The following is a 25389-nucleotide window of genomic DNA, read 5'->3' on the forward strand; positions in this document are numbered from 1 at the left end:
AATGCTGGACGCTTACATGGCCAAGCCCGTTGCTACCAGAGATGATCATGACGTTCTGGACTTTCGTTGCCGATCGCCTATGATTAGATGAACCACCAGATGAGTGCCTGAGAGAGACTGTATGGCGCCGATGGACAAATCTGCTTCTCGCCCTCGACTTCGCTCAGCAGCAAGATGCGTACGCATGAGGGTGATGACTATATATGCATTCATGGATTGATTTGTAATTTACATTTGTTATTCTATTGTCATGATGATTGGGAAATGAACTTCTAGCTAGTATACATGAACGGAGAGATCAAACTCGGTGAACTCTTATGCTTTGCCAAAGCCGCCAGTCTCCACGATGGCAAATTGGAGTCTATCTCGTAGTTGCTCATATGAAGCGTAAGTCGGGAGCAGAAGAAGGTTGAAGCAAGTGCTGGCTTGCGGTAGACTGCCCTCCTTGGCGTAGAGCTAACGATTAGCAATGGGCAAGGTGAGCGGCTTCCATGGGAGACTAGGCTGGGAGACCGACGTACCTTTTGTATCTGGAATGGCTGGGTGCCAGAGCTGCCTTGAAGTTGAGTGAAACCTCCAAGAGGCACCCGAGACGATGAGGTGACAAACATTAGGAAACGAGATCGTTCTTCTTGAGAAAAACTTCGAAGTGCCCGCCAGAACCAGGATATCTCGGGATCGGAAGTTTTCCAGCCGCTCAACCTGGATTAGTTGAATTAGCTCAGCCAATCAGGACGGCAAAAGTAGCAATTCTCACTGGGTAGCATTCTTGAGCTCGTCGACATCCACTGTAGTGATTCCAGAAATCAAAACTGTGAATGGTAGCCTTGATTGTGAGCACGTCGCTTTGCTTTGGAGACCGGCGATGATCAAGACTTACGCTCCAACTGATCCGGCTCAAATATTTGGATAATTTGACGGGGAATGATGCTGATTACAATCGTTAGCCTCGAATCCTCGGTCGGGCAGGAAGAATGACATAGAACTGACTCATAGAATCCTTCCAGGAATGCCTTGATCTGATCCTTGATCGAGTTGTCCAATCGGTAGGAGACTACTAATCTCACATATTCTTCTTTGTTGTCTTGCGTGACAGGTACGGAAGCACCACCCGGTTTCAGCTCTACAATCTTCTTCTCACCAAATTGATCGTCTTCGATCGTGAACTCTTGCTAAAATGAATATATCAGCTGGTGCGTGCAGAAATAGTGATCTTGTCACGCTTACGTCGATGACACCTGTGATGTCGTTTTCGAGCATCCACTGAAGCGATTTGTGGTACCTGAAGCAACGTCAGTATACACAGCATATACAATTTGGACAACATGGGGATCACGTACTCTGGGTCGATACTCTCAAGATCTCGCATATCGACTGTCCTGCCAAGGATTTGCTTGTAGAATGCTCGATTGAAGTATGCATCGAGTAGTCGACCGCTTCGAAACTGTCAGCTCCTGTAACATGGTCCGTTGATGAGAAGAACGCACTCGTATACCGCTTTGCTACAGGTTAAAAATTGGTAAGCGACGTCCCATGCCTGCAGGTCATATTTCAAACTTACCCTATCACTCGACCAACAAATTTGAAGTAGGCCAGGTGGTCCCCGTTCCTAAGAAAAGTCAGAGCGGCTCACTCGAGGCGATAAAACAATGCTCACACCGATGAAGCCTTATTGGGCTGATAAGTTTGTTGATCGGCCGCACAAGGTTCGAATAGAGCTACATGACACATTCAGCTTCAGACAGAAGGGGTCCTCAGGAGACTTACCGAAATTCGGATCAAAGATCTGTTGAGCCAAGACACTGTACCATTCTCTAGTGACACCGCCTGCATCGACTCCGTCCTCATTGTAGAACTTGACGCTCAGCTTTCCGTACTTGATTTCATCCCCAGTGCGTCTTTGCAAAGCATGGAAGGAATCCTCGAAAACGTATTGACGACGGATGTTGAGAGGAATGGCGCCCATGGGTATGTGCGAATCTCGCTTTCGCTTGAGTTTCTGGAAGAACCAGGTTCGCTTGTTATCGAATTCAAGAACCCGAGGATTTCGAATGAGGAGCGAGAACGAACCGCTGAGTAATGAAGGGTTGTTTCGTACGATAGTGTTCAGGACTTTCCGGTGGGTCGTGGTGAAAGAAACGAATAAATCTGCATCAATGGCAGACCCGGGAGGGGCAGACGGGGAGCGGACTTCTCGGGAAATACGGCTTCGATACTTGGAAACAACCATAAGAGCCTCGACCAGAGGCAAGAGTACGGTGGCGATTTGATCCGTGCTACCTCTAGCCTCAACCAAGCTGAGACAATTGCCGAGTTGGACCCATAGACTCTCGAAATCGAAGGAATCGAACACAGCGCTGACCGCCCTCTCTTCGTCCGTCATTTCTTTAGTGGGAGGATCGGAATCGACTTTGTTCAGGTGCAGATAGTCGATAGTCTTGAGGAGACGCAGCAGCTGAGCTTGATCCGAAGTTGGAGGAGAGAAGTTGGCGAGGGTGAGAGAGCCAATCTCGGATGAGGAATCTTGAAGTGCTGAAGTCAATTCCGAGAGCTGCGTGTGCACAGTGTTACCTAATTCCTTGCAGCGGGATCGCAATTCTTGAAGTATATGGTCCTTCGCATCCGGTAGACAAGCAAGATTTTGCATTGCCACCAAGGTGGAACTAAATGTTCTGCTAGTACATTCACCTGCAGTGAGGCAATTGACGATAAGTCGAAGGACAGCAGGAGGAATGATTGGTTGCAGAGGTACGGGAGTTTCGGTGGCATCGCTTTCTGGCTTGTTATCTGGCTTCTTCTCTGCTAGGGGCTTTGTGATAGTGACCAGCAATGAAGTGACGGTTTCCATCATCCCTGGAGTCTTTGCAAGCAGAGGGCGATCGAGTAAGCCAAGTAAGACGACAATTGGGTACTTGGTCTGCGGCATAATCTTCTCCTTGCCTTTACTCTTCTTCAACGGATGCTTCTTCAAGCCAACAGGTTGTTCGTGCTCTGTCAGGAAGTAGTTAACAGCGGCAGAATTCGCGGTTACGATGTATGCCAAGGCTTCGAAGCATCGTTGAGCGATGAAAGTTGGTACGTGTTCGGTTTGTAGGTGACTGAAAAGGCCGTTAGGTACGATAGCAGCAGCGGGCGAGTCAATTGATTTGCCTCTAGGGGTAGCCTTCGGCGTGACCATTCCTCTAAGAGACATCTGCTGGAAGCTTCGATCAACGGCGGGCAAATCGCCAGAACCATCTTGAACGACCGAAAGGAGGAGATTGAGGAGATCCGACCTCGTCGAAGTATTTTCACACAAGTTCACCAAAATTTTGAAAAGATAACCTTTCTTGATGGTTTCGGGGAAGAAAAGGAGACGGACCAGGGAGGCAATACCAGGTTTCTCTAAAAGCTGGATAGCTTCGCGGTGAGGCTTTTTTGCAGTGGAGGTGGCCGGAACCGGCGCATGTGAGGATGGAATAATGCCAAGAGTTTCGAGATTGGTGGGTTGGTTCAGCAACATTACGTCGCGTAGCTCGTTGGTAAGACCGGCCAGGAAACCAGCAGCTCGGTTCATGGATAGGGATGGAGGTTGGGGTTGATTGCGTCGAGCAGTTTCCATTGCCTCTTGCATGATAACCTCAGCCCTGATCTCAGGAGGAAGAGCATCCAAGAATTCAGAATTGAGCTGAGAAGCCGCTTCAGGCAAATTTGTTGAACCCATTGGACGCCGTTGTCGGTTTTGTTCTCGCATATGTTGCTCAACAACATCGGCTCGCATATCATCCGGCAAGGCTTGTAAAAACTCGAGATCGATACCCGTATCTGTAATGTCAACGTCCTGACCGTGTATTGAGATGACCGTCCTAGCTAGAGATTCGGAACCAGGCTCTACAGGCGCAGGTTCCACAAGTACAGGTTCGGCAGTGGCAGGAGCAGAGTCGTTGTCGCCATCTACAATTGCGTGAGCAAGATCCGCTTCAATATTCACTTACCCATTGCAACATCTTGACTTTCCGGTGAAGGCTGCCTCGACTCCGGAAGAGTTACGCTAGCAGCTGAAGCGAGATCCATCTTGCGTTCCTCAGCCTGGGCTCTAGTACCTTCCTCTTCGAGGACCTTTTGCTTAGCTGTCTCTTCTTCAGAACGACGACGAGCTTCAGGCATGAGATGATTGATAACATGGACGACAAGGCGACTCGTGAGTTCGTTACGAGCGGAAGTTGCCAATTGCATATCCTCTTGCCATCGCTGCATCGTGGGTACAGGAACAAATTCTGCGACAACGTCCGCCTCGTTTGATTGCGCTTGTCGGTTCTGTGGTGGATGGAGAGCGAAAGTCCGACCTCCCACGGACAGACCGATCGTACCATTGTGATCTTGAGCAAAATCGATTCGAATGGCTTCACTTCCGGCCAGTTGACGGCTGGTGATAAGACTTTCAAGCATCTGCACGGCTTCGGTGCCGCCCATCCCTTCGATAGCAGAAATCAAATCATTGTAGTTGCTGCCTAATGATCGCGAAAGGCCTCGCATAGGCGGTGCTGAAGATGAGGGATCGATAATTAATGGATGCGGTGCCACTTGGCCATTAGTCTGGGGTGCTGGTCGACCGAAAAGGCTGACAGCGGGATCCTCTGCATCTCGTGTCAGCGGACTGGGTGTCGATTTGCACGTTGATTATCACTCACCCGCGAGTATAGACCTTCGTCCTCGAGAAGGTGCTATGGCAGCAAAATTCGATTGATCCCAAGCCCAAGGACCAGTGACGTCGGAGGATTGTCGGTGCATGCTGCCTCCACGAGCGCTAGATGGGAAAGGTTCGATCATGTCTATCTCATCGCCGTCGAAGCTGTTCTGTCAGCCTATGTCGATGCTATCATGTACTCACTCGTCCTCGTCCATCTCCAGTTCAGCGTGTTCGAAATCTTCCTCGAAGAAAGCTGCAAACGTCAGCAGGAAGACATCTAAATGAGCGACTCACCTTCTCCCACTCCATCCATGTCGTCTTCGTCCTCCATCATTTCGTTTTCTTCGGTACCTAACGAGTCCTCATCGTCCGGAACATCCTGCACAAAAAGGGTCAACAACACGCCAACCCTTGAATTTGGCCACACTTACATCCCAAACCTCGCCTTCCTCATCCTCGTTTGAACCAAGTATGACTTCCTGATCCATTTCCTGCTCGTCTCCATCTCCTTCATCCTCACCTTCCATCTCATCGGTCTGTGCAATGGTGAAAACACGTCAACACCTGCAATTGTTAAAATCTGAGAGACTTACCCAATTGTCAGGGTCGAGCTCGGAGCCCATCGATTCATCCTCTGACGTTTGTAGATCGGTGCCTTCATCGTCGTCCTTACGAAAGGTGAGCTGCTGCCACACTCATGAGCAAGCTAAGAGCTCACTGTGATATCGTCACCCATATCCATGTCATCTTCATCGCCGTCTTCATCGTCCTGATCATCATCCTCGTCACCGAGCTCTCCGTTAAGCCTGCGAAGATGTTAGCATGGGCAGATGAAGATGGTCACTCACATTCCAAGCGCCGAATTACGGTATAAATCGGGCGCGTCGTGCTCCTCTTCCATCATGTCAATGTCAGATCCAGACTCGGAATCTGAATCTGACGAAGAACTTTCTTCAGTCACCGGAGCTCCAGCTGGAGCGTCTTTATCGCCTTTGTTGACTCTGCCCCATTTGACAGATGTCTTGGACCTGTTTTCATAGAATTGGCGGGATCACAATTTACGAGTAGACAATCACTTACAGATGATCAAGGGTTTTCAACAAAGACACTAGGACGTTCCGCACATTCGGATAGTTCAGATCGATCTCGCCCAAAGCACTGGTCAGTAGTCCAACGAAGTTCTTCTCCAACATCGTCTTAGCGATGTGCAGCGTGGAATCGTTCATTTGACGCGTGGGTCCGATCGGCCGAGCCATCAGGAGTCGGTAGATCAGCTCGCCGATTGCCCACAATCGTCCATATCGTACAGACAAGTCGCTCGAAGATCCTGAGTCGCGTAGGACTTTTACTATCGCATCCAGAACGGTTTTACGGATATTGGCCATGTCTTCGGGCACGGCTTTGACTGTCGCGGATGGTGTCGTGTCAGAACAAAGGGCCAGAATCATCGAGACCGCCCATGACGATATCGCTAACCGACGAGCGGGTTTTGATCCTCGTTCAAATTGCGGAATTCCTGTCACGTCAGGCTGAAGAGCGACACAACAAACGAGATCATTAATCAGGCTTGCGATGCCGCGATGAAGTCTCGTTGTGCCCAATCCCTGCTCTCGGACGGAAGCAACGAAGTATTGCTTGACAGGAGTGTATGATCCAAGAAGCTCCGTCAAAATCGAGATGAGTAGACCGGCATAGGAGTGCGCCTGCTTGACTTCGTCGGAAGAATCGTCCAAACTCTCATTGAGAGATGTTTGTACAGCCTGACCAAGCTCGGCAACCAGATGATCTACGAAAGGATGGCGGGCATGATCAGAGTCATCCTGGAAAGGGTCAGAAGGCTGAGCGGAGGTGGGGTTGCTCGCATCTTCCGGCTGATCTTTGGCCCGGATGTGATATACAGATTGCGGAGGTGTGGGATCGACTAATGCGCATTCCTCCTCGACCACTCGAACGAAGCAATTGGGGTCTCGGAGTGCTGCTTGTCTGAGTTGTTTGATGAAGTGCTGAATATCGACAACCTTGTTTCTAGCTGGAGTCAGCCAGTGACGGAGTTCTTTCCTAATGACGGCGGTGAGAGTGGAAGCATCTTCGAATGCGTGGCGAAGTATGAGCAAGAGCAGAGGATGGCAGCTGGCCAATTTCGCGGAAGGCTGTTTGAATGGTTTAAGCAGGTTGACTAGGTCGGTGTTCTCGATAGCGACGTATGATTTTTCACGAGTCATTAAAACTAACAGTCGAAGAGCAGATACTAGCTCATTACGTTCGGTTTCCTCATGTCCTACAATCTCCACGCAGGTTGCTGCAAGTCGAGGGGCGATTGACGCGAATGCCGATGACGGCGAGGAGATGTCCATTGTATTGTCATCACCTATTTTGACGTTGTTGATCGTAAAGGAAGAAGCGGCGACAGTTTCAGCGAAAAGCAATAAAGCTGGAATCCATTTCGGTTTCGGATTCGATTGGTTCAGAGGTAATTCCGATAAAATCTTCACAGCGGTGCTAATGCTGTCTTCCTTGAGCAGGATACCATCTGCAGTTCGAAGGCAGACGGCTATCAGACGTAATCTGGCGGCGATCGCCTTGTCGGAAGTCGGGTTGTATGGACTGGAGAATTCGGCCAGTCGATTTACGAGATACTTGACCCCTTCTTCGCCACTGGGAAAACAAGGGAGAAGATCGAATACCAGATCTTCGGCATGGTCTAAGAGCGTAAGTGCACGAGCAGGTAGATCCTTGCGATAATCTTCGCGTAATTTATGAAGCGCCTCTCGATCGGAATCTGAAGAATCAGAGTCCACTTCCATATCATGATTTTCGGCCTCGGGCACAGAATTACCTTCATTCTCCGGTACCGCCGTCGCGGATGAAGACGGCGCATTACTGTCCGAAGACGCCACCTCTTCAGCAATGGAAGCCGGAGGAGCTGCAACGGAAGCATCGTTTGTGGCTGAAGGCTCCTCGAAGACATGCGGCATGGAGAGAAGCATATCGGTAGCTGCAGCAACGTTGTTCCGAGCCCGAACAAGGGCTCTTCCCGCCGCGAGCATCGAGAAGCCCATATCCACGAGCTGATCGACCCGAGCTGGATCAGCCGTCACCGGTGCTGGTCGAGTGATAGTGGGTGGTATGGGTATTCTTGAGCTGATGGGGGGAACAGCAAGACTATCCTCTTCAGTGTGGGCTTCTTCCGATTTGCCTTCGATCAAAGTCGAGTGACACCGCACGGCAATCTTGACAATTGATATTGGACATTCTAAGAGCCATGAGGCGTTCCATATGTAATGCACAAGAGGGAACATCGCTAGGCGTAATTTGATAAAGATTTTGACAGCGACAAGCGGGGCTTGGGGCCGCTGTTGCAACGCGTGAGTCTCTGGGGTTTCGAGCAGCGACCTCGGCGATGCTAGGGCACTTAAAAGGACTAGGACGATCTTGATACCGGCCGTAGCCTCAACGAGTGCGTCCTTGTGAGATTGGTCCCGATTCTCCTCGGGGAGGGCAGCAAGTTCTGCCATTCGGTCAGTGATGCGAGTGGTCGAGGTAACGAGTCGAGCCAACCCGTCTTTCTTTAGGAAGTCAAGGAAGAGAGTTGTGTGCAGAGGGCCATCGGTACCTCGACCTGATGATCTATCAGTGTTGGCATCAAAAATGTAATATCGAGCAGGACGAACCGTTTTCGAACAGCAGCATTGTGACGACTCCAAGAGCGACGGTATCGATGCCGGTTGGGTTGACGGATAAATTCGAGTTATCGCTAAGATGTTCAATCATGATGTTCGCAATGGCATTAGAGAGATTTCTCGCCTGATTGACATGGGCGACATCTGGGTTGCGCTTGACGTGTATGAGTTTGATGATAGCTGACCGTCAGTACGGAACTTTCGCTTATAAAAACTCACTTTTGAAAAACTTGGTCAACACCGCGTGTAATCTGGTCGCGAGGTATTTCGCTCCTGTATCTTTAGCTGAATCAGAGGCTAGGTTTTGGCTACGTGTAGGATCCAGTTCGTCGGCCGGTGTGATCTTCGCTTTCTTGAGGAGGACATGTTGCTGAAACGCCACTCGGTGTAACTGACCAAGATTGTTGACAAAGGAGGAATTACCGTCAACCTCGAGCGCCGTAATAATGGATGTAGCGTGACGAGAGTTAGTGAAAGATAAGGTGAAAATGACATCGCTTAGAAAGCTGAGGCGGAATCCTAGACTTCTCAGGACCTTGAAGGATTGCTGTACTTCGGGAGTGGTATTTCGATTGTCCATGCCAATCCAATTCTCAGCGACATGATCGCCTTTCCATACAATATCACATTTGCCCATGGCCGCTTGGATGGAAGTTCGGATGATTTCGACCAGTTGCGCCTGATCATGTTCTCCGACGTGTCTAAGCAAACTCGACAGAGCAGCTGCTGCTTCTGTTGAACCAAACCTGATAGGCAGACAAGGCAACTCTGCTAATCCCAGGACATACTTGAGTCCGCCATCTTTGATAAATTCTTTAGCAGTCCCGGCATTACGAACGAGTCCATCAAGCACTCTAAAGATTCGCGAGAATGCAACCAGGGGAGGGTTGCTTGGAGGAGGTCGAGTGTCATTTACCTCGACTTCATCCATCTCATCGATGAAATATTCTCGTCTATCTTCTGTCGAAGGCGCAAACTCAGCGCCAGCTTCTGTGGCTTGACGGAGGAGGTCCAGCATAGCCTTCATAATCAAGGGTCGAAGAGCAGGTTGATGACGCGAAAGCTCATCTAAGGCACCACCAAGGCTTTTCCCATTATCTCGATCGTGGAACACATTTTCATGTGAGGGGAGGTTGACAATAGCCACGAGGTTGTTGATCACACTGGGATGCGCGAGAGTAAAGTCGAGGCCAGCTTGATTGAGACAAATAGCGCCGATCGCGGTAGGCACAGCACCTATCACCTGCCGGGGTCAGCTCAAGTCTGCCCACCCATAACTCACTTCTGAAGATGGCGGAATTCCTTTCTCCAGTTGAGCGAACAGAGCTTGAGGTAATTGCAGCTCTTGAAGGATCGACAGCGATGTTGGCTCATTGTGAACAAAAGTGGACATGATGTTGATGGCTGTAGTTGTTAGCGTCATCATCATTCAAGCTCGACTTACCCATTCCATAGACCCGTGTACCAAACTTGGCGGGTTGCTCGAAAATGCTTTTCAGGCACTTTGGCAGATCTGAATCGACCAGATTTCGAAGTCCCTCGGTGCCACCAGAAGCCTGCATGAGTCGGTGTATGGAGCGTAGGACGCTCTTGAGTGGGTTGTCCATATAAGCCAGTATTGTATCTAATAATTAGCTATTGTCCAAATTCAAGTTGGCTCACCTTCTGATAATGTCTCGGATGAATGCGGCAAGATCATACGATCTCGGCCTTCAATCTCGGCCTAAACGAATAGATCATCAGCAAGATATTTTGAGCAAATTGCTCAACTCACCTTGATGCGGTGTACCAGTAGGTTGACGCCGTCGGCGTTGCTGAAGTTGGACAAAGCTTGTGGACTTGCGAATATAATCGAATCAATCAAACCGGTAGCACGAGGTATATACTTGAATATTAGTTATCATTCCAAATATTTTTGACTTACGTTTTCACGCCTTTCACCGGTGGTCCCAAGGACCTCCAACAACAGACGTAGAATACCTGCTCCCATAAGCATATTGATGTGTACCGGTGAGTTTGGTATGTATGCCACAAAGGATATTGCCGCATCGAACAGGTCGTTTGGCACTGATTCTGAAATCGTAAGCTGAGTCTGGGAGAAATATCGACTCACCTCCTTTCATTAGCTGTTCCACCATGTTCCTAAAGAAGGTGACCAGAATCCCATGATTGACATTGGCGCTGACTGCGGTCAGGACCTCGCTCATCTTGACTCTGTGGTGCGCGCAGGCGTCTAATGCATGTAGGACTCCGATGGTGACCGTTTCACCAACTTGCTGCGATGCGCGAAGTAGATCGGCTAACTGGGGAACAAGCTCGGGTTCGTAGAGGAACAGACCAGATTGCGCAGCATCATCTGTCGATACGTAGACATAAGTAGCAAGAGCCATCAACCGGATACCGAGTAGCTGTCTTCTGGTGGCAAGATCCCCAAGCCGAGCCAATCGTACTTTGTTCAGTGCAGCATATTGATCATCGAGACTGACATCGCTCTCGTCGCATAAGAGGCTGAGTTGATCTATCGGATTTGTCCAGTCGTCTACGTTCCCAAGGTCAAGGACGGATGGACCCGCAGAGTTTAAGGGGCGAGAACGAGCTAAGTCGGCTACGGGGGTGGTAGGTACCGCGTTACGTGGGCGAAATGGGGTTTCTTGTGAGGATGAGGCCTTCACTGGGGAATCAGTTGCATGATTTGTTGATTTGGTAGGATAGTATTGAAGCTGAACCGTACGGAGATCTTCGGGTAACGACAATGTCGAAGATGATGCAAGCGTGGGCAGAGGGATATCAGCGTTTGTGAATCTTTCCCAACTACGAGAGAGTGTCAAAAGTCGATGCAGGATGGCATGGCGGTGAGTTGGTTCGAACGGTGTTGAATTGGCATACTGCTGAGCCGGTCGAAGGATCACGAAGATGGCCGAGTACAGGATGTCCAGATCCGAAGTGTGGAGGAGATCGGCAAGGCGCTGTATCGTTAGCTCAAAAAACATTCAATATTACTCACATCGTAAGAGGCGAAGAGCTTCCTGCTAGTACAATTCTCCAATAACAATCGTTGAACCCGGAGAATTTCTAAGACCAACTCTCTCGTTTTAGGCGTAAAATCATTGACTTGTATTTTATGCAGATCGTAGCTTTTAGTGATTTCAGCCAGAATATCGTCGAATTTATCGAGAACATCGACCCAGGTATGTAAGTCACCTCGCGGATATTTCCAGCTGTCAAATTGTTGAAGGATTGGAAGGAGGTCGTCCTGAGGCGCTTTGGCAATAGAAAGCGCCAGGGCTAAAACGTCCGGGGGCTATACGATACGCAGCTATAGTCAGCTTGGGCTGAAATTTGTGGAAATCAGCCACTCACAGGCTGGCCATGTTTTCTTGTTGACTTCTTTACCTTCATTCTGCTGACTTTCCAGCTCAGTCAGTAGAGCGAAGGCGAAGGTTTGAAAGAATTGATTGATCCGTTGAATGAGGGTGATAGAAAGCGATTTTGTCGATGCTAACTATGGGCGAAAATAGATGAGGAGTTAGGCTGCTAGCCTGTTTGATAGGTGGCGTTGACGAGACGAGTGAACTATTTCAAAGGAAGAGAAGGTGAAGTTGAAATGATAAATCCATGAAATTGAAAGACTAACATTGTAAAGTTGAAACACGACTATACTATTATACTAATACTGGTATCACCGTGGGAAAGCTCAACTCGTCATTTACTCGTATTTGGTCATTTTGCGGAGCTCCAGATTAAACATGCGCGCGTGGCTTAAATTCATGTCGAGTTCTAGAGGTTTCTCGGGTATCTTCTCTTCCGTATACTACACCTGTTTATCATCATCAACAACGACAACAACCCAATACTAATCCTCATTCGAATTGCTCATATCCCAGCTTCCCATCCTCATTGGACTCTCAATCACTCATCAACTCGGCACAGTGTAGATTTCAAGCTTAGTGCGTGCTGGAGAGACAAGCAACATGGCCGCTTCTCCGAGGGTTCCCTTGCAATCGTTTAGTCCCCCTTCATCGATCTTGTACACGCCGAGCAGAAAAAGACGCGCCGCTTCACCCAATCGCCCTGATCTTTCGAGCCCTCTCGGCGCAAATTCCACACATAAAATCAAACGTCAGCGACCAAATTTGGCAAACGGCTTTCAGAGCTTGTCAATATCGACTGATCTCCTTCAAAATGACTTGCAAACTTCCGATAATATGCCTCCATCTCCGAACGATCCACTTCAGACCGACGAAGGCATAGGGCTGACTCATCACGTAGATTCTGATGATGTCAAAGTGGAAGTGTTGCCCGAAAGGTTTCCTGACAGGCCTGATCTACATCACCATCATCATTCCAACACCCATCATTGGTCCATCCCAAATCGAGCTGGTCCATCGTCTTCTTCATCAACTTCCCCCACGAGCTCCACTGAAGACAACTATGACTCGGATGTCACTTACACCCACCCATCTCGTCGTCATAGAAGATTCGCTGGGATAGCCCAACAAGCCGACGAGATCGTTCAACCAGATCAACCGCCCATTCAGCGAGGAGACGATGTTTCTGTGGAGGACATCACAGCTCATAAAGGAAGAAGACGAAGGGAAGATCTCGATGAACCCTTCCGAGCAAAGAGAGCCAGAAAGGGACCCGATATTGACATCGATATGAGCAATTCAGACAATCTGGACAATATAGACATGGACTCCAGCGGTGGTGGAATGAAAAGAAGGACGAATTGGCATGAGCCAGAGAAAGATAGTGAGTCTTTGTGGGGCTTCACCACATGGCTTCTGTTGATTGACCCATACACATTTTAGGAATTGTGATCACTTCGCTGTCCGATAGCTCGTCATCGGTTGGCTCGTCTCGATCGCCTTCTCCTGAGCCCCACGAATCGCAGGAAAGGCTTTTATCGCAGCCCGGGATGCAAGGCTTTACGCTCTCCCCTTCGCTGTTGACTCATCTTCTGAAATCCCAGCGCCACCACTTGCGTGACAATTTGAATATGACACAGGCTGAGAACTCGTTGGTCTTATATCGGCCTTTAGGTATACCACCAGGAGAGTTTCAAGAATCGATAGTGCAGGCCTGGCAGCCCGGCGAAGGATATGCTGACTCTGGGCGATTCGAGATAGTAGACGATGATGAGAACCTCGAAGCATCACAGGCTCCGCCGGTGGACGATGACGGAGACGTGCAGATGGAATAGAACAGCTCAAACATATCGTTCTATACAATTTTTTATAGAAATTGCCCATGGTCAGCAGACCGTTCACCTCGTCCTGCAAGCCTCATTTGGCACAGTCGTCCATGCATATATATAATGATACTGTATTAAGTCGACTGAGCAAGTTCGATCGTCTAGGACGTAAAACATGTGATCAGGTCACACGACCTCCACTTTTCGTGTCCACCATAATTTGGTGAAAATCTTTCACTCGTCATCTTGCTTCGATCTACTGATAAATCCTGTATTTCTGGATAGCTGTTGTACAACTCTACGCGTCACATACATCTGAACCGCATGCCTCTGTGGTGTTGAACGTATAGCTATGGAGAAGAAAGTCGCTCATCATCATTGCAGTGAGAAGGGATGGGGCGAAATGACTACGGAGTCTATTCAAGCGGTATTGGTATGTCTCCCTCCCCATAGGCCAATCATTATCAGCTGACACTCCACTCCACCGATAGCTAGCTAATGCTGTTCGGTCTTTCCCTTATCGCCAACCCTTTTTCAGGCGCCTATACCTCATCTTTTTCCTCCTGGTCAGCTTACTCATTCTTCTTCCCGCTTGGTCGATTCTCTATATCCCGGTTCAGAATCGCCCTCGAAGGCAATGGACTCTTAAGAAGTGCCTGAGAGTCAGATTCAGCAGAAGGCTATGCGGACTTGTAGCTCGATGCGAGATAGACTATCTTGGCAGAGATCTGTCGAAGGATCCGGTACGTACGATGCTTAGATGGCTGGGCCAAAAATTGACTATATGATAGGACCCAACAACCCTGAGATTCTCACATCCCGTTACCATTCCACCTCCCCCTTCTGGTCTTCTTCGGGGACATCCGAAAGAAGCTCTAGCACAGCTTCATGCTTCCCGAGGACAGTGGATACCCCGCTATATACATAGATACGAGTCTGAAAAGCGGAGACAAGGCGTCTGGGGTAGGTGGAACGACTGGCAAGAGAGTGAAAGAATATATGGTTTTGAGGAAGTAAAAGGCTTTTGGTACACCGGCGAGAAGACTTCGCCTGAGGAAGGTAAGCTCAGAAAATCCAAAGTACGGGATATGCTGACGCTCTAATAGGTCCACAGGTCCGCCGACCTGGAGATCCGGTGTTACTTCACTTCCACGGGGGAGGATACTTATGCGGTACTGCAGCAGAGACCGATGCGACTTCTTCAATACCCAAAGCTCTTGTCAAACATTCACCAATTCACCACATCCTCTCAATTGACTATAGACTCGCTCCTTCCTCCCCTTGGCCATTACCGCTCCTTGATGCCATCTCAGCATACTACTGGCTAGTCAAGAAGGAAGAAGTGGATGAGCGAGATATCATTGTCGCAGGAGATTCGGCGGGTGGCCATCTTGCGCTCGCCTTGATCCGTTGGTTGAGAGACGAAGGGCTGTCTGCCGGACTCAAGCTGCCCAAAGGGCTGGTTCTGATGTCTCCGTGGGCTGATTTGGGATTTACAAATGCATGGGGTGAGGAGGCGATCAAGCACAATCGAGACTCGGATACAGTGAGCACAAAAACATATCGAAGTGCCCGCATATTTTTGCTCACATGATCACGCTCACTCAGATCGACGACACATTCGGGCCATTTGCTTGCGCTTTACTGCTTCGAGCACAGCCCGCCTCCATCATGCATACCTCGCCTTACATATCGCCAGCTTCACTGCTAATCACCGATGATAAATCCTTCATTGGGTTGCCTCCCACGTATATAGTCTACGGGGGCGCCGAAAGGCTATCTATCAACATCCAGCTTTTGTGGAACAATATACAGAAATGTCGTCAATCTAAGGGCTTGCTCGTGCCCGACCGCCTCTTCGTGAGCCCAGACGGTGTTCATGATTTCATGATTTTCCCGTGGATGGCTGAAGAAGCCTCAGAGGTGTACGAAGATCTAGATGTCTGGTTGCGAAATTTGCTGGCCGCTGATCTACCAGAAGATGAGGATCAGGAGGTTGTGGGATCTTCAGAGACTGAGCAATCTGAAGGCCGAGAATCCGACTGGAATAAAAGGGCAAAACGCCGAAGGATGAGTCGACAGTTAACAAAGGAGAGTCTGAGATCACAGAAGTCGCCCACGATGGGTCCAGTCGGCGATCATATGTTGAAAATGGTGGAAGACATGTCTGGGGAAGGGCTAAGGTGCGTCTCTATGTCGGATCGTTAGTATCGATCCAACTGACAGTGAATTAGCATGATTGGGTCACCGTTGACTCTCTCCCAGCTGGAAACGAATTTGTCAAAGGGTACTGAATGGCTTACTCCTCTGACCGCTGAGTTACGACCTGAATATGGATTTGACGACGATGAGATACCTTGGTACGACCTTGACGGCTCATCAGAAGATGAAGCGGGCATCGAGAAAAGAAAGGACAGATAGATGAATAGACTACAACATCATACTGCATCACTTATTATACAACAGCTGCAAGAGACCATATGCATATCGCACCCTTTTCTTCATCAGTAGTCACCTTATCGCGAGATCCGAACCTGTCTATCGTAGCCCACACTGATTACTTCCCAATCGCCATCCTCCGCATAGACTACTACGCAATCCCTCACAACTTCGCTCGAGGCCTGACCAAGATTGATTGCACCGTGTATTTTCACACTCGACCGATTCTCACCGTTAAGAGCGATGAGATTGAGATAGCCATTTGGGGTAGTGGTTCTGAATCAAGGGATATGAGTGAATAATTTGGATTGTCACCATGTCCACTTACATTAAGCCGGATCCATCCGGTAGCCAGCTCATTCTCGGCAATACGAAGTCATCCCCTTCACTGCCGGTCCATAATACTGCCAATCTCTCGGTCTCATCGGGCTCGACTCCGTACAAGAGTATCCTCTCTCCAGTGTTTCCCCTATGATCACCTGTTTGACATGCCAAGATTTTGCCGGAAGGGTGCAGCGCTAGGTTTAAAACTGAAAATGAAACGTGATTATCCATGGGGTGGGGATTGAAGCTTTTTGTTCTCGTCTCCCAGGCATTGAGTCCGTCTGCGTCTGGCAGACCAATATAGTACAGTAGGTGAGATGATCGGAGAGTGTACAATAGCCAAGTCGATTCTGGATGAAAAAGGATGGCTTCAGGATTTGAGTCCACTTTGATCCTGTGGATTTCTTCAAATCGCAGTCCGGGCTCAGACGCAAATAAGATATCGTCTGTCTCATCTAATGGCATATCGTCTTCGTCCAAGGGTGGAGGTATTGCGGGAGCAATAGCGGCGTAGATTACAATAGTGTGGTCGTACGATGAGGTGGCCATGAACCTACCATCTGGAGAAAACGAGACTCGGACGACAAACTTTGTCGACTTGAACGATTGTATGGTTTGTGACGTTATGAGATCCGTTAGTACCGCTCTACCGTTTGAATCAGCGTTTGTCGGCCACATCGTCACTTGGCCAGTACTTACGTCCCGTCCATAGAGCCGGTCAACAGATATCTAGGATTTTGCGGATGTACAGCAAAGGAGAGTACCGCCGCACTGTGCGGTTCGAGAGACTCTTCAACCTGGAAAAAGATTCATTGAGCTATCAGATAAACCCGCGATGGTTATGAGAACGACCCACCTCCCCAGTCTTCCGATCTATGATGCGGAGCGATTTGTCCACCGAAGTCGTGATGATCTTAGAATCGAATGAACATCGATACCTAAGTCGAGTCAATGTTGATCCCACATGATCGAGATCCTTGAACATACGATGCTGTATTTGTGTCAAAAACCCTCTTCGGTATCTTGGCTTCTCCTACAGCCAGCAAATTCATCGCTGAGATCCCTTCTATACTCATTTTCAGTCCTCCAAGCTTGACTTCCGGTGCCAAGGGAAGTTTGACTATGTCCTTCGCTGTCCATCCCTTCCAGCTACCGTCTTCTGCCTTCTCCATCTCGTCGTCAACCTGAACGTTCTCCAGCTCGCGTACTATTGCTTGTGAAGCATAGTCCTCAACCAATGTCCTGAGATCGGGTACTGGAGGCTGAGCGAGATCAGGTGGAGCCGTACACGAAGCTGCCAGAAATGACGGCAGGACTGAGGGATAGTTCTGGGCCAGATAGTGAGCTATCAGGTGTTGCAAGTCAGAAGAACTACCTGACATCTTACACATTGCCGTATAATTGGGAAACAGGCGAGATTGAGGAAAGGAAGTAACGCAATAATCCGCCAGGAAGAGTAGTGAACAAACAATGTGGAGGTTGTCCGCGTGAAATGAACAATCAAAGGCTTGAAAGAATTCAATCTCCATTCTTTGTCAACTGATTGACCATACACACCCTTGAAGCGGTAGGACTCCTCGAGCATGGCTGAATCAAAGGCAGACAAATCCCTAGTCTTCCTAGCTTTCGGCAACAACGTCTGCGGTAATCTGGATCCAGCGGGCCCATCGATCCTGCGCCAACCGACTGAAGTAAAACATGATTGTAAAGGCATTGAGTGGACTAGCTGGGCGTGTACTGTCGGAAAAGGTACTTTCATTTTCCTTCTGACCTACATCATCTATAGCTAATTCGGTCTCTCAGATCCGTTAAGGATTTGGGGCACTGACCCTTTAGTTCATGACAAACAGGCGACCGTCATCGCACTCACTCGCCGCCTGAAACGTGTGGTGGGCTTCGATCGACCTCAAGCCTTCTTATTAGATGATGGCAGAGTACAAGACATAGAAGGCAGGCTATCTTGCAGAAGCTGGGACGATGTGATTATAACAGAACTGGGTACAACGTATGCGTGTGCAGGTAAGTTTACAGAGCCCATAGCCCAAACTAATTATCGAAGATCGTCAAGTTTTTAGGTTCGAATGCCTCAAGGACTTGATGCAAGAGACTAATGCCCAACATCCTATCCCTGGTCTCCCTCAAAATAGCTCCTTGACATCACTACAACTGACTGCAACCGAATCTCGAGCTTTTGTTTTGGTCAACGGGCCAGCTCAATTAATATATGAGATCAAGGATGTTAAGGTCATGCCCCCCAAATCAGTGAAGACATCGGAACCTGTCATCCTGGACTACATCGCTGATCTGGAGGCTTCAGGTAGGTTAGAAGTTGTAGCGGGCTGTTGCAATCGTTTTGCGGTCATCACGGAGGTTGGGGAAGCGTATCTGTTTCCATCGAGAGGAGAACGAGAGTTGATTTCGTTTGATGATCAAGATGTGCGCTTGGTAGGCGTCGGAGCGGATTCAGAAACCGTAGTGACCGATCAGAACATATATGTGCGAGGATCAAGTGAGTTCATCAATATCGACTTCCGCTGACAACTAGATTGTTTTGGTCAATTAGGTGTCCCCGGCATTACGGAAGCTACAGCGTTCATTCCACTTCATATAAAAGGTTACTCGCCAAACGACGTTGTGCAACTGTTTACATCACGTTGGTCTACGATACTTGTCATGCAGACATGACTCTACCGGCACCATTTTGACACTGCTCCATGATCGCATCACACGTCTGCTCGAAGGCAGAAGTCATGCCTTCTTCTCCATCTTTCGGCTCGACCAGATGTAGACCTTTACCTTTCGGACCCCACTCCTCCTTGACTGGTCCCGTTTCTACTCCATCGAATATTTGACTGTGCGCCTTCACGTACCCGGGCCATACTATCTTCTCAAAGTAATTTGGGGGATCCACCCAGACACTACCATCTGCAGCGTCATCAGGATCTATTTGGTCAGTGGCTATGGCTATCCAGATTAACTTACGTTGTAAAACGTAAACCTGTCTCTCCTCCCTTCTTGTCTTGAGAATGCCATAGGGTACTCTCAGAAATATGCGTATGTCCAAATTATCGACCACAACCTACTACATCAGCTTCTTCGGAGGGGTATCGACTCACCTTGTCCCAGTATAGTACGAACCCATCCACAATATACCAGACCAGCTCAATCCCTAAATCCTTCTGTTCCTGTATGTAACTTCTAAATCTCTCGGTACATCTGGCGAAGATATCTGACCGTATACCGACTTCTACCTGCTTGTTTAGATGATCGTGAGAGGCATGAGCATCATGTTGACCCTTCTGGTGGATTTGGCTTAATATTGAGCGGAATTCGGGCCACATTATACATGTTTCGGGATCATCCCAATCTTGCAGTTCAGGATATTGAGCGGAATACGGCACTCTGTCTTCCGGCTAATTTATTAGATCCAATCAGCTTGCGAGAGACTTACAGGACAGAAGTCATCCTGATGAACGATATTGCTGCCCTCAGGTAAAGCCCGTCTTATGTGCTTGGCAAGAAGTGTTTTGCCTGAACAACTCGCTCCCCTATGAAAGATCTGGTCAACATTGTTCGCGGAGATTCTGAATCACAACACACCCTATACCAATGACGACAAGTCGCTTCTTCAGCTGATTGGTCATCATTTTTGGCCGTTCGTATTGATCTGCTATGGATTGATGGTGTCACTGTGCGGAATCTGTTGCCTCCTATTCTGACTTAAGGATCGCTTGCTATGGTGTCTATCTTTGCTAGTGTGAGATCAACCTCCACTCAAACGGCATATTGATACATTACATTTAATGCTAATATACTCTGCGATTTGCTCTTACGTAAGCTCCTCCTATTTGTTTGGCGCACGTCGTAGTACTACTTTCTATACGTACAAGGATATTTCTCGCAAGATGAAAATGCAACTCATTCCCTTTCCTCATTCGACAGCCAATTGTCAATAGACTAATACAGCGTACCCTTCTTCCTTATACACTGATTCGTGGTACATAGTACGGCAACTTGCGGGAACATCAAGTTTGTGTCAACCAATCTCTTCGCCGTTCATCCATACCCTCTTATCTCTCTTATGCCAAGCTTCAATGATATCATCTCAAGCCGATAAGGCAAAATCCAGTATAGCCCTCAACCCACACACCAACTTTGAATCCCCAGGGCAGATCTCGCCTACCGCATCATCCAGCACAACTTCTCTCCCTCATACAGCCACATCAACAGACTCCTATTTTCCAAACAGCAGTACTGGTCCAATTGCTCCCAGGTTGCGGAAAACTTCCACGAGCAGTTTCTCCAAGTTATCCGACTTCTCCCTCGATCCCCCTTTATTAGATGAGGAGGACAGATATGCTCCTGCGGCAGAGCCTGAGCTGCGCATGAACAGCTTCAAGGGGATTAGGCACGTCGCTCTGAGTGTTGACGCATCGTGAGCTAGCTATTCCGATTTAACATGTGCCGCAGCTGATACTCGTTCCAGGGAATGGAGACATCCAGTGTTCAAACAGAAGGTCCTCAGCATACTGAGGCGACTGGTAAGTCTCACACGAGTGATCTTGAGGCTGATCACCCTCAGCGAGTTCCTCTTTGGTCTTCTAACCTTCTTACACCGACGTCCATTCACCTCCAAAAGGTGTCTGGCGCCCTTACAAATGCTGTATTTTTTGTCACCTACAATCCCTCGCCCGACCCCACCTCTCCATCCGAGTCTCCTTTGCTCACGCCGACAATGCCAGCATCTGACCCGGCTCATCCGCCTCCGCTCACGCCCGACCAGTATCCGCCTACAATACTTTTCAGAGTATACGGTCCAAGCTCAGATGCTCTGATATCCAGGGAAGAAGAATTACGGATCCTTTATGTCCTCAATACTGAGTATCATTTTGGACCCAAGATGTACGGGACATTCCAGAATGGACGAGTCGAACAATTCTTTCCATCTCGAGCTTTAACGGCTGCCGAATTAAGACAACCTCATATTTACCGTAGTGTCGCTCGACGAATGAGAGAACTGCACTCAGTGGAGCTGAAACTGATCGGTTATGAGCATGGGAGGGAGACAGAACCGATGATATGGAGATGTATCGAGCAATGGGCGGCGTCGGCTGAATCAGTATTAGATACTTTGGCGTCAGCTGGAGGCAAGTGGGAAATCTGGGTTGAGAAATTTGGTCTACATCGTTTGCGGAAAGAGGTCGAAATGTATAGGAGATGGATTGAAACTGAACCCGGCAAGGGCAAAGGCGTCGTCTTTGCTCGTAAGTACAGATCTTCAATCGGTAATAACATCAGTACTCATTCCTTGTTTTTAGACAACGATACTCAATATGGCAATTTGTTGGTATTAGACGGTGATCTTCCGCCAAACCAGCCTGAACATCACAAAGTGAGTGTGAATTTTGTCGGATTCTGAGCTGACATGCTGCAGTATATTGTGATCGACTTCGAATATTCTGCGCCCAATCCTCGAGGATTTGATATCGCCAACCACTTCCAGGAATGGCAAGCGGACTACCATCATCCAACATTATCACACTGCTTGCTCGCTCATGGACCTTATCCGACACTTGCTGAACGGCAAGACTTCTATCGAGCTTATCTGTCTATCGAAATGGATGGGAGAGAAGAAGTCGTACGCCGTCGGAAAGACGTCCTGAGCGAGAAGGTGGACGCTCTAGAGAGGGAAGTGAGGATATGGAGTCCTGCATCCAGTGCTTTGTGGTGTCTGTGGGGCATAATACAAGCCGAAGAGCAAGTCGAAGCGATCGTGGCCCAGAAAGAAGGATATGTTCCGGAGTACGATTGTTTGGTGAGATTGTCTGGTCAAGGTCATCATCGGCAGGTGTCTGTACTGACGCTTTTGTGACTATAGGGCTACGCTGAGGGAAGGTTAGATATGTTCCGTGATGAAGCTAAACAATTGGGTGTACTGGGATGATCAGTCGGGCCATAGCTACATCGAAGTGAAGCCGCAGTTAGGTGCAATCTGCCCTTGCAACGCAAGCTCACGTAATGATATATACACTAATGAACACGACGATTATGGTCATACAATATGCATATACAGTATAAAGTACAGAGTGTGTATTATCGGCGCAATGATGAATGATTGCGACCGTGGGAGAGTAGCTCGATGACGCAAACGAATGATATCAAACTGATGGAATATTCCCTTGGCGCTTATGTTTATATGGCTCATGATAATAAATAGCCTCATTCTTTACTTGCCTCTCTTTTAACCTCTCAGTCCTCATAAAATACCTCATCATTCTATTTAGATCATAAAACAAGCAATCGACTCTACATCCTAATTTGTTATTTTATTCAAGATGGTCGCTATCGCTAGAATCGCTCCTCGAGTAGCTGCTCCACTCAAAGCTAGAACTTTTGCCGCAATCACCATGACCACCAGAGGTCAACACACTCTTCCAGAGCTTCCATACGCCTATGATGTGAGTTTATGGCTCTCACGTCAGATGGAATGCACACTGCTGTATATGATGTCGTATTGATCCAACGCTGATCAACTCTTGGTACAGGCTCTCGAGCCATCCATTTCTTCTGAGATCATGACTCTCCACCACACCAAGCACCACCAAACCTATGTCAACGGTCTCAATGCTGCTGAAGAGTCACTTCAAAAATTCCAAGCTAGCAATGATGTCAAGTCAGCTATCGCCTTACAGCCAGCTTTGAAATTCAACGGAGGTGGTCACATCAACCACTCTGTAAGTATTGTAGTTTGGCAAGATACCCTGTATTAGCCAGCTGATAAAAAATAATACAGCTCTTCTGGAAGAATCTTGCTCCTACCGGCTCCAACCAAGCCAAATTCCCTTCTTCTGGTGCTCTTTATGACCAAGTCCAAGCTGATTTTGGTGGATTTGAGAACCTTAAAAAGGAGGTCAACGCTAAAACCGCTGCGGTTCAAGGTTCAGGCTGGGGATGGTTAGGTTATAACAAGGGTACTAAGAAACTGGAAGTTGTCACCACTGCCAATCAAGACCCTCTCCTCTGTAAGCCTGATCTGTTCGGTCTCTTCTGGCTGGTCTGTTTAGGAACACCTCCCAGCTAACCACACATATATCCTACACTAGCTCATGTCCCTATCATTGGTATTGACATCTGGGAGCACGCGTAAGTGATTGCTCTGGTCTCAATCTTCAATTCCATTGCTAATTGAGGTTTTTTACAGTTTCTACCTCCAATACAAGAATGTTAAGCCCGACGTGAGTGTCTAGAGACTATCAGTAATTGATCATTGCCGGTTGCTGATCGAGAAATCTCGTATAGTACCTCAACGCCATTTGGGAAGTCATCAACTTCGAGGAAGCTGAGAAAAGACTCAAGGAGGCATTATGAACTTGTCCATTTGTTCGTGTATAACATGAAGATAAAATGAAGCGAGAGAATTCAATGGAATGCATAGTAATGAAGTTTTTACTGTCCTGAAAGCTCTTTTCAGATGATTCGTCATGCTGCACATCCTCACGATCCGGTGGCCAGCGATTCAATTTCGCCCTTTGAAGCTACACTCCACTTACTAGCATCGTTTGTACGAGCAAAGTGTTCAACAGAGCGACGATTCTTTCTCAATTGTCCACCCTTGTGATCACTTAGCTGATCTGTAACCTTGCCAGTCTGCCAACATCTGAATTCCTCGAAAGAGCATTGCTTCCATTGCATTTCTGGTTGTGACAATGTGACAGGCCTGACCCATACTAAGCCATTCCAGAAGCGTTGATAGGTTCGACGCAGAAGCCGAGCATCGAGACGACGGGGAAGACTCCAAATATTGGGATTTTGTCGGGTTGATTTCGGTCGCGGAGGGTACAAGGGAGACTCGCGCAGAACGGGGATTGATTTAAGCGGAAAAATACGTTGTATCTTCGGTGGCAGGGAAGACAAGTCCAAGGTCGCCATATCTACTGGAGCACTTGATGACAGATCCCCAAGGTTACATAGGCGAGCAAGATTCTCCACGAGTGCGTCACTCGAACCCGAATTGAGCAATGTGATACGAGATTCCATTGTGACCGGCAGTAAGAATGGTATTGGCGGTTTGATCATCGACCAGTCCCTCTGAATTGTCCTTCTCAATCCCGTTCGTATCCTGCAAGGCGGCATGTTCGCTCGAGCTCGAGGCTGAGCCTCGGATAGGGGCGCTGGGGCAGGTTTCAATGGTTGTAGAAGCGGTGGGAGTGGATCTTCATATGCCTTGACTCCGCAACGTTCTGATATAGACTATCAATAGATCGACAAGTCAGCGGACCATCGAAAGCGTCAGGAGATGATGTATAGTTGTGAGAGCAGGGTGAAAAAGTCAGACTCTTGAGAATGTCTGCAGAGATATTCACGCGTAAAACCTCTTGCCTAAGTCGACCTCTCTGCCCATAGCTCTCTTCGATCAGTCTAGTCAGCGCATGCGGATGACAAGCGACAGCCGCTCGAAGCCTTTGCAGTTCCTAGGTGGAAGCGATTTAATGTAAGCTGAAGACGTAAAGTTTCTTCATGGGTATCAAGACTCTCACCTTCTCTGCCCGTTTCAATGCTTTCTCCCTTTTCCACCGCAGCACTCTCCTTTGCGCATCAAGTGAGCTTTCGGCATGAGCTTTTCTTGTAGATAACAAGTCGTTGTCCCTAGGATCAATGGACCCAACATAGGGTTTTCTAAGATACTGCCTGAACCGAGGTATAAGTACAGACCAGATATGTGGATCTGGAAGTAGACGTATATGTTGAAGATATCGACGATAAAGCTGTTTTGCAGATTGAGCTTGCGCAGGTTGAGAGAAAGAAGAGGGCAGAAGCATGTCCCGTTGTCATCCGACAAGGGGATGGAGATGAGCCCTGAGTCTGGATGTTGCGAAACCAAAGAATCTGAAAATTTATTGCTGCTTCGTTACTACTCTGACGCTTGAGCTACAGCTAAGTAAACAAATGGTCAGACTAAGGATGGTATGATAAAAATCTCCGCTAAGTCCGAGGATATATGGGATGATAATGTGCCTGAAATGGTTACGATACATGACGTCAATCCCAAAGAAGATGCTAACAATCACGACATGTTCACCAAA

The 25389-nt window shown here is 48.3% G+C and overlaps 8 protein-coding genes across 8 annotated transcripts; 4 read left to right on the forward strand and 4 right to left on the reverse strand.

The window, feature by feature from the left end:
* Positions 1 to 315: 315 nt before the first annotated feature.
* Positions 316 to 11748, reverse strand: I206_106110 (uncharacterized protein; the record flags this gene model as incomplete). Its single annotated transcript, XM_070203247.1, has 28 exons — positions 316 to 456; positions 522 to 702; positions 758 to 812; positions 881 to 930; positions 991 to 1172; positions 1228 to 1282; positions 1341 to 1436; positions 1562 to 1609; positions 1658 to 1718; positions 1768 to 3870; positions 3975 to 4616; positions 4671 to 4786; positions 4871 to 4922; positions 4964 to 5048; positions 5101 to 5205; positions 5263 to 5337; positions 5388 to 5475; positions 5518 to 5697; positions 5750 to 8288; positions 8341 to 8493; positions 8569 to 9585; positions 9632 to 9693; positions 9794 to 9984; positions 10051 to 10072; positions 10124 to 10187; positions 10463 to 11234; positions 11354 to 11650; positions 11710 to 11748. The coding sequence occupies 28 exons, from the start codon at positions 11746 to 11748 to the stop codon at positions 316 to 318; spliced, it is 9471 nt and encodes a 3156-aa protein (XP_070059348.1).
* A 572-nt stretch (positions 11749 to 12320) lies between these two features.
* On the forward strand, positions 12321 to 13552 carry I206_106111 (uncharacterized protein; the record flags this gene model as incomplete). The annotated part of the gene is made up of 2 exons (XM_019156663.1): positions 12321 to 13101; positions 13161 to 13552. The coding sequence occupies 2 exons, from the start codon at positions 12321 to 12323 to the stop codon at positions 13550 to 13552; spliced, it is 1173 nt and encodes a 390-aa protein (XP_019010465.1).
* Positions 13553 to 13946: 394 nt separating this feature from the next.
* I206_106112 (uncharacterized protein) lies at positions 13947 to 15964 on the forward strand (the record flags this gene model as incomplete). The annotated part of the gene is made up of 6 exons (XM_019156664.1): positions 13947 to 13976; positions 14035 to 14286; positions 14335 to 14602; positions 14650 to 15089; positions 15152 to 15726; positions 15778 to 15964. 6 exons carry the CDS (start codon positions 13947 to 13949, stop codon positions 15962 to 15964), a joined length of 1752 nt encoding a protein of 583 aa, XP_019010466.1.
* A 95-nt stretch (positions 15965 to 16059) lies between these two features.
* Positions 16060 to 17688, reverse strand: I206_106113 (uncharacterized protein; the record flags this gene model as incomplete). The annotated part of the gene is made up of 5 exons (XM_019156665.1): positions 16060 to 16258; positions 16311 to 16952; positions 17006 to 17103; positions 17163 to 17244; positions 17294 to 17688. 5 exons carry the CDS (start codon positions 17686 to 17688, stop codon positions 16060 to 16062), a joined length of 1416 nt encoding a protein of 471 aa, XP_019010467.1.
* Positions 17689 to 18977: 1289 nt separating this feature from the next.
* On the reverse strand, positions 18978 to 19950 carry I206_106114 (uncharacterized protein; the record flags this gene model as incomplete). Its single annotated transcript, XM_070203248.1, has 5 exons — positions 18978 to 19231; positions 19289 to 19325; positions 19423 to 19719; positions 19782 to 19854; positions 19907 to 19950. 5 exons carry the CDS (start codon positions 19948 to 19950, stop codon positions 18978 to 18980), a joined length of 705 nt encoding a protein of 234 aa, XP_070059349.1.
* A 450-nt stretch (positions 19951 to 20400) lies between these two features.
* Positions 20401 to 22250, forward strand: I206_106115 (uncharacterized protein; the record flags this gene model as incomplete). The annotated part of the gene is made up of 6 exons (XM_070203249.1): positions 20401 to 20741; positions 20793 to 20847; positions 20946 to 21570; positions 21625 to 21698; positions 21741 to 22121; positions 22185 to 22250. The coding sequence occupies 6 exons, from the start codon at positions 20401 to 20403 to the stop codon at positions 22248 to 22250; spliced, it is 1542 nt and encodes a 513-aa protein (XP_070059350.1).
* A 391-nt stretch (positions 22251 to 22641) lies between these two features.
* On the forward strand, positions 22642 to 23674 carry I206_106116 (uncharacterized protein; the record flags this gene model as incomplete). The annotated part of the gene is made up of 6 exons (XM_019156669.1): positions 22642 to 22764; positions 22852 to 23040; positions 23100 to 23328; positions 23410 to 23449; positions 23508 to 23541; positions 23606 to 23674. 6 exons carry the CDS (start codon positions 22642 to 22644, stop codon positions 23672 to 23674), a joined length of 684 nt encoding a protein of 227 aa, XP_019010471.1.
* A 126-nt stretch (positions 23675 to 23800) lies between these two features.
* On the reverse strand, positions 23801 to 25125 carry I206_106117 (uncharacterized protein; the record flags this gene model as incomplete). The annotated part of the gene is made up of 3 exons (XM_019156670.1): positions 23801 to 24556; positions 24670 to 24777; positions 24844 to 25125. 3 exons carry the CDS (start codon positions 25123 to 25125, stop codon positions 23801 to 23803), a joined length of 1146 nt encoding a protein of 381 aa, XP_019010472.1.
* Positions 25126 to 25389: the final 264 nt, after the last annotated feature.

Source organism: Kwoniella pini, chromosome 8 (assembly GCF_000512605.2).
Source record: "Kwoniella pini CBS 10737 chromosome 8, complete sequence".
Classification (NCBI taxonomy): Eukaryota; Fungi; Basidiomycota; class Tremellomycetes; order Tremellales; family Cryptococcaceae; genus Kwoniella; species Kwoniella pini.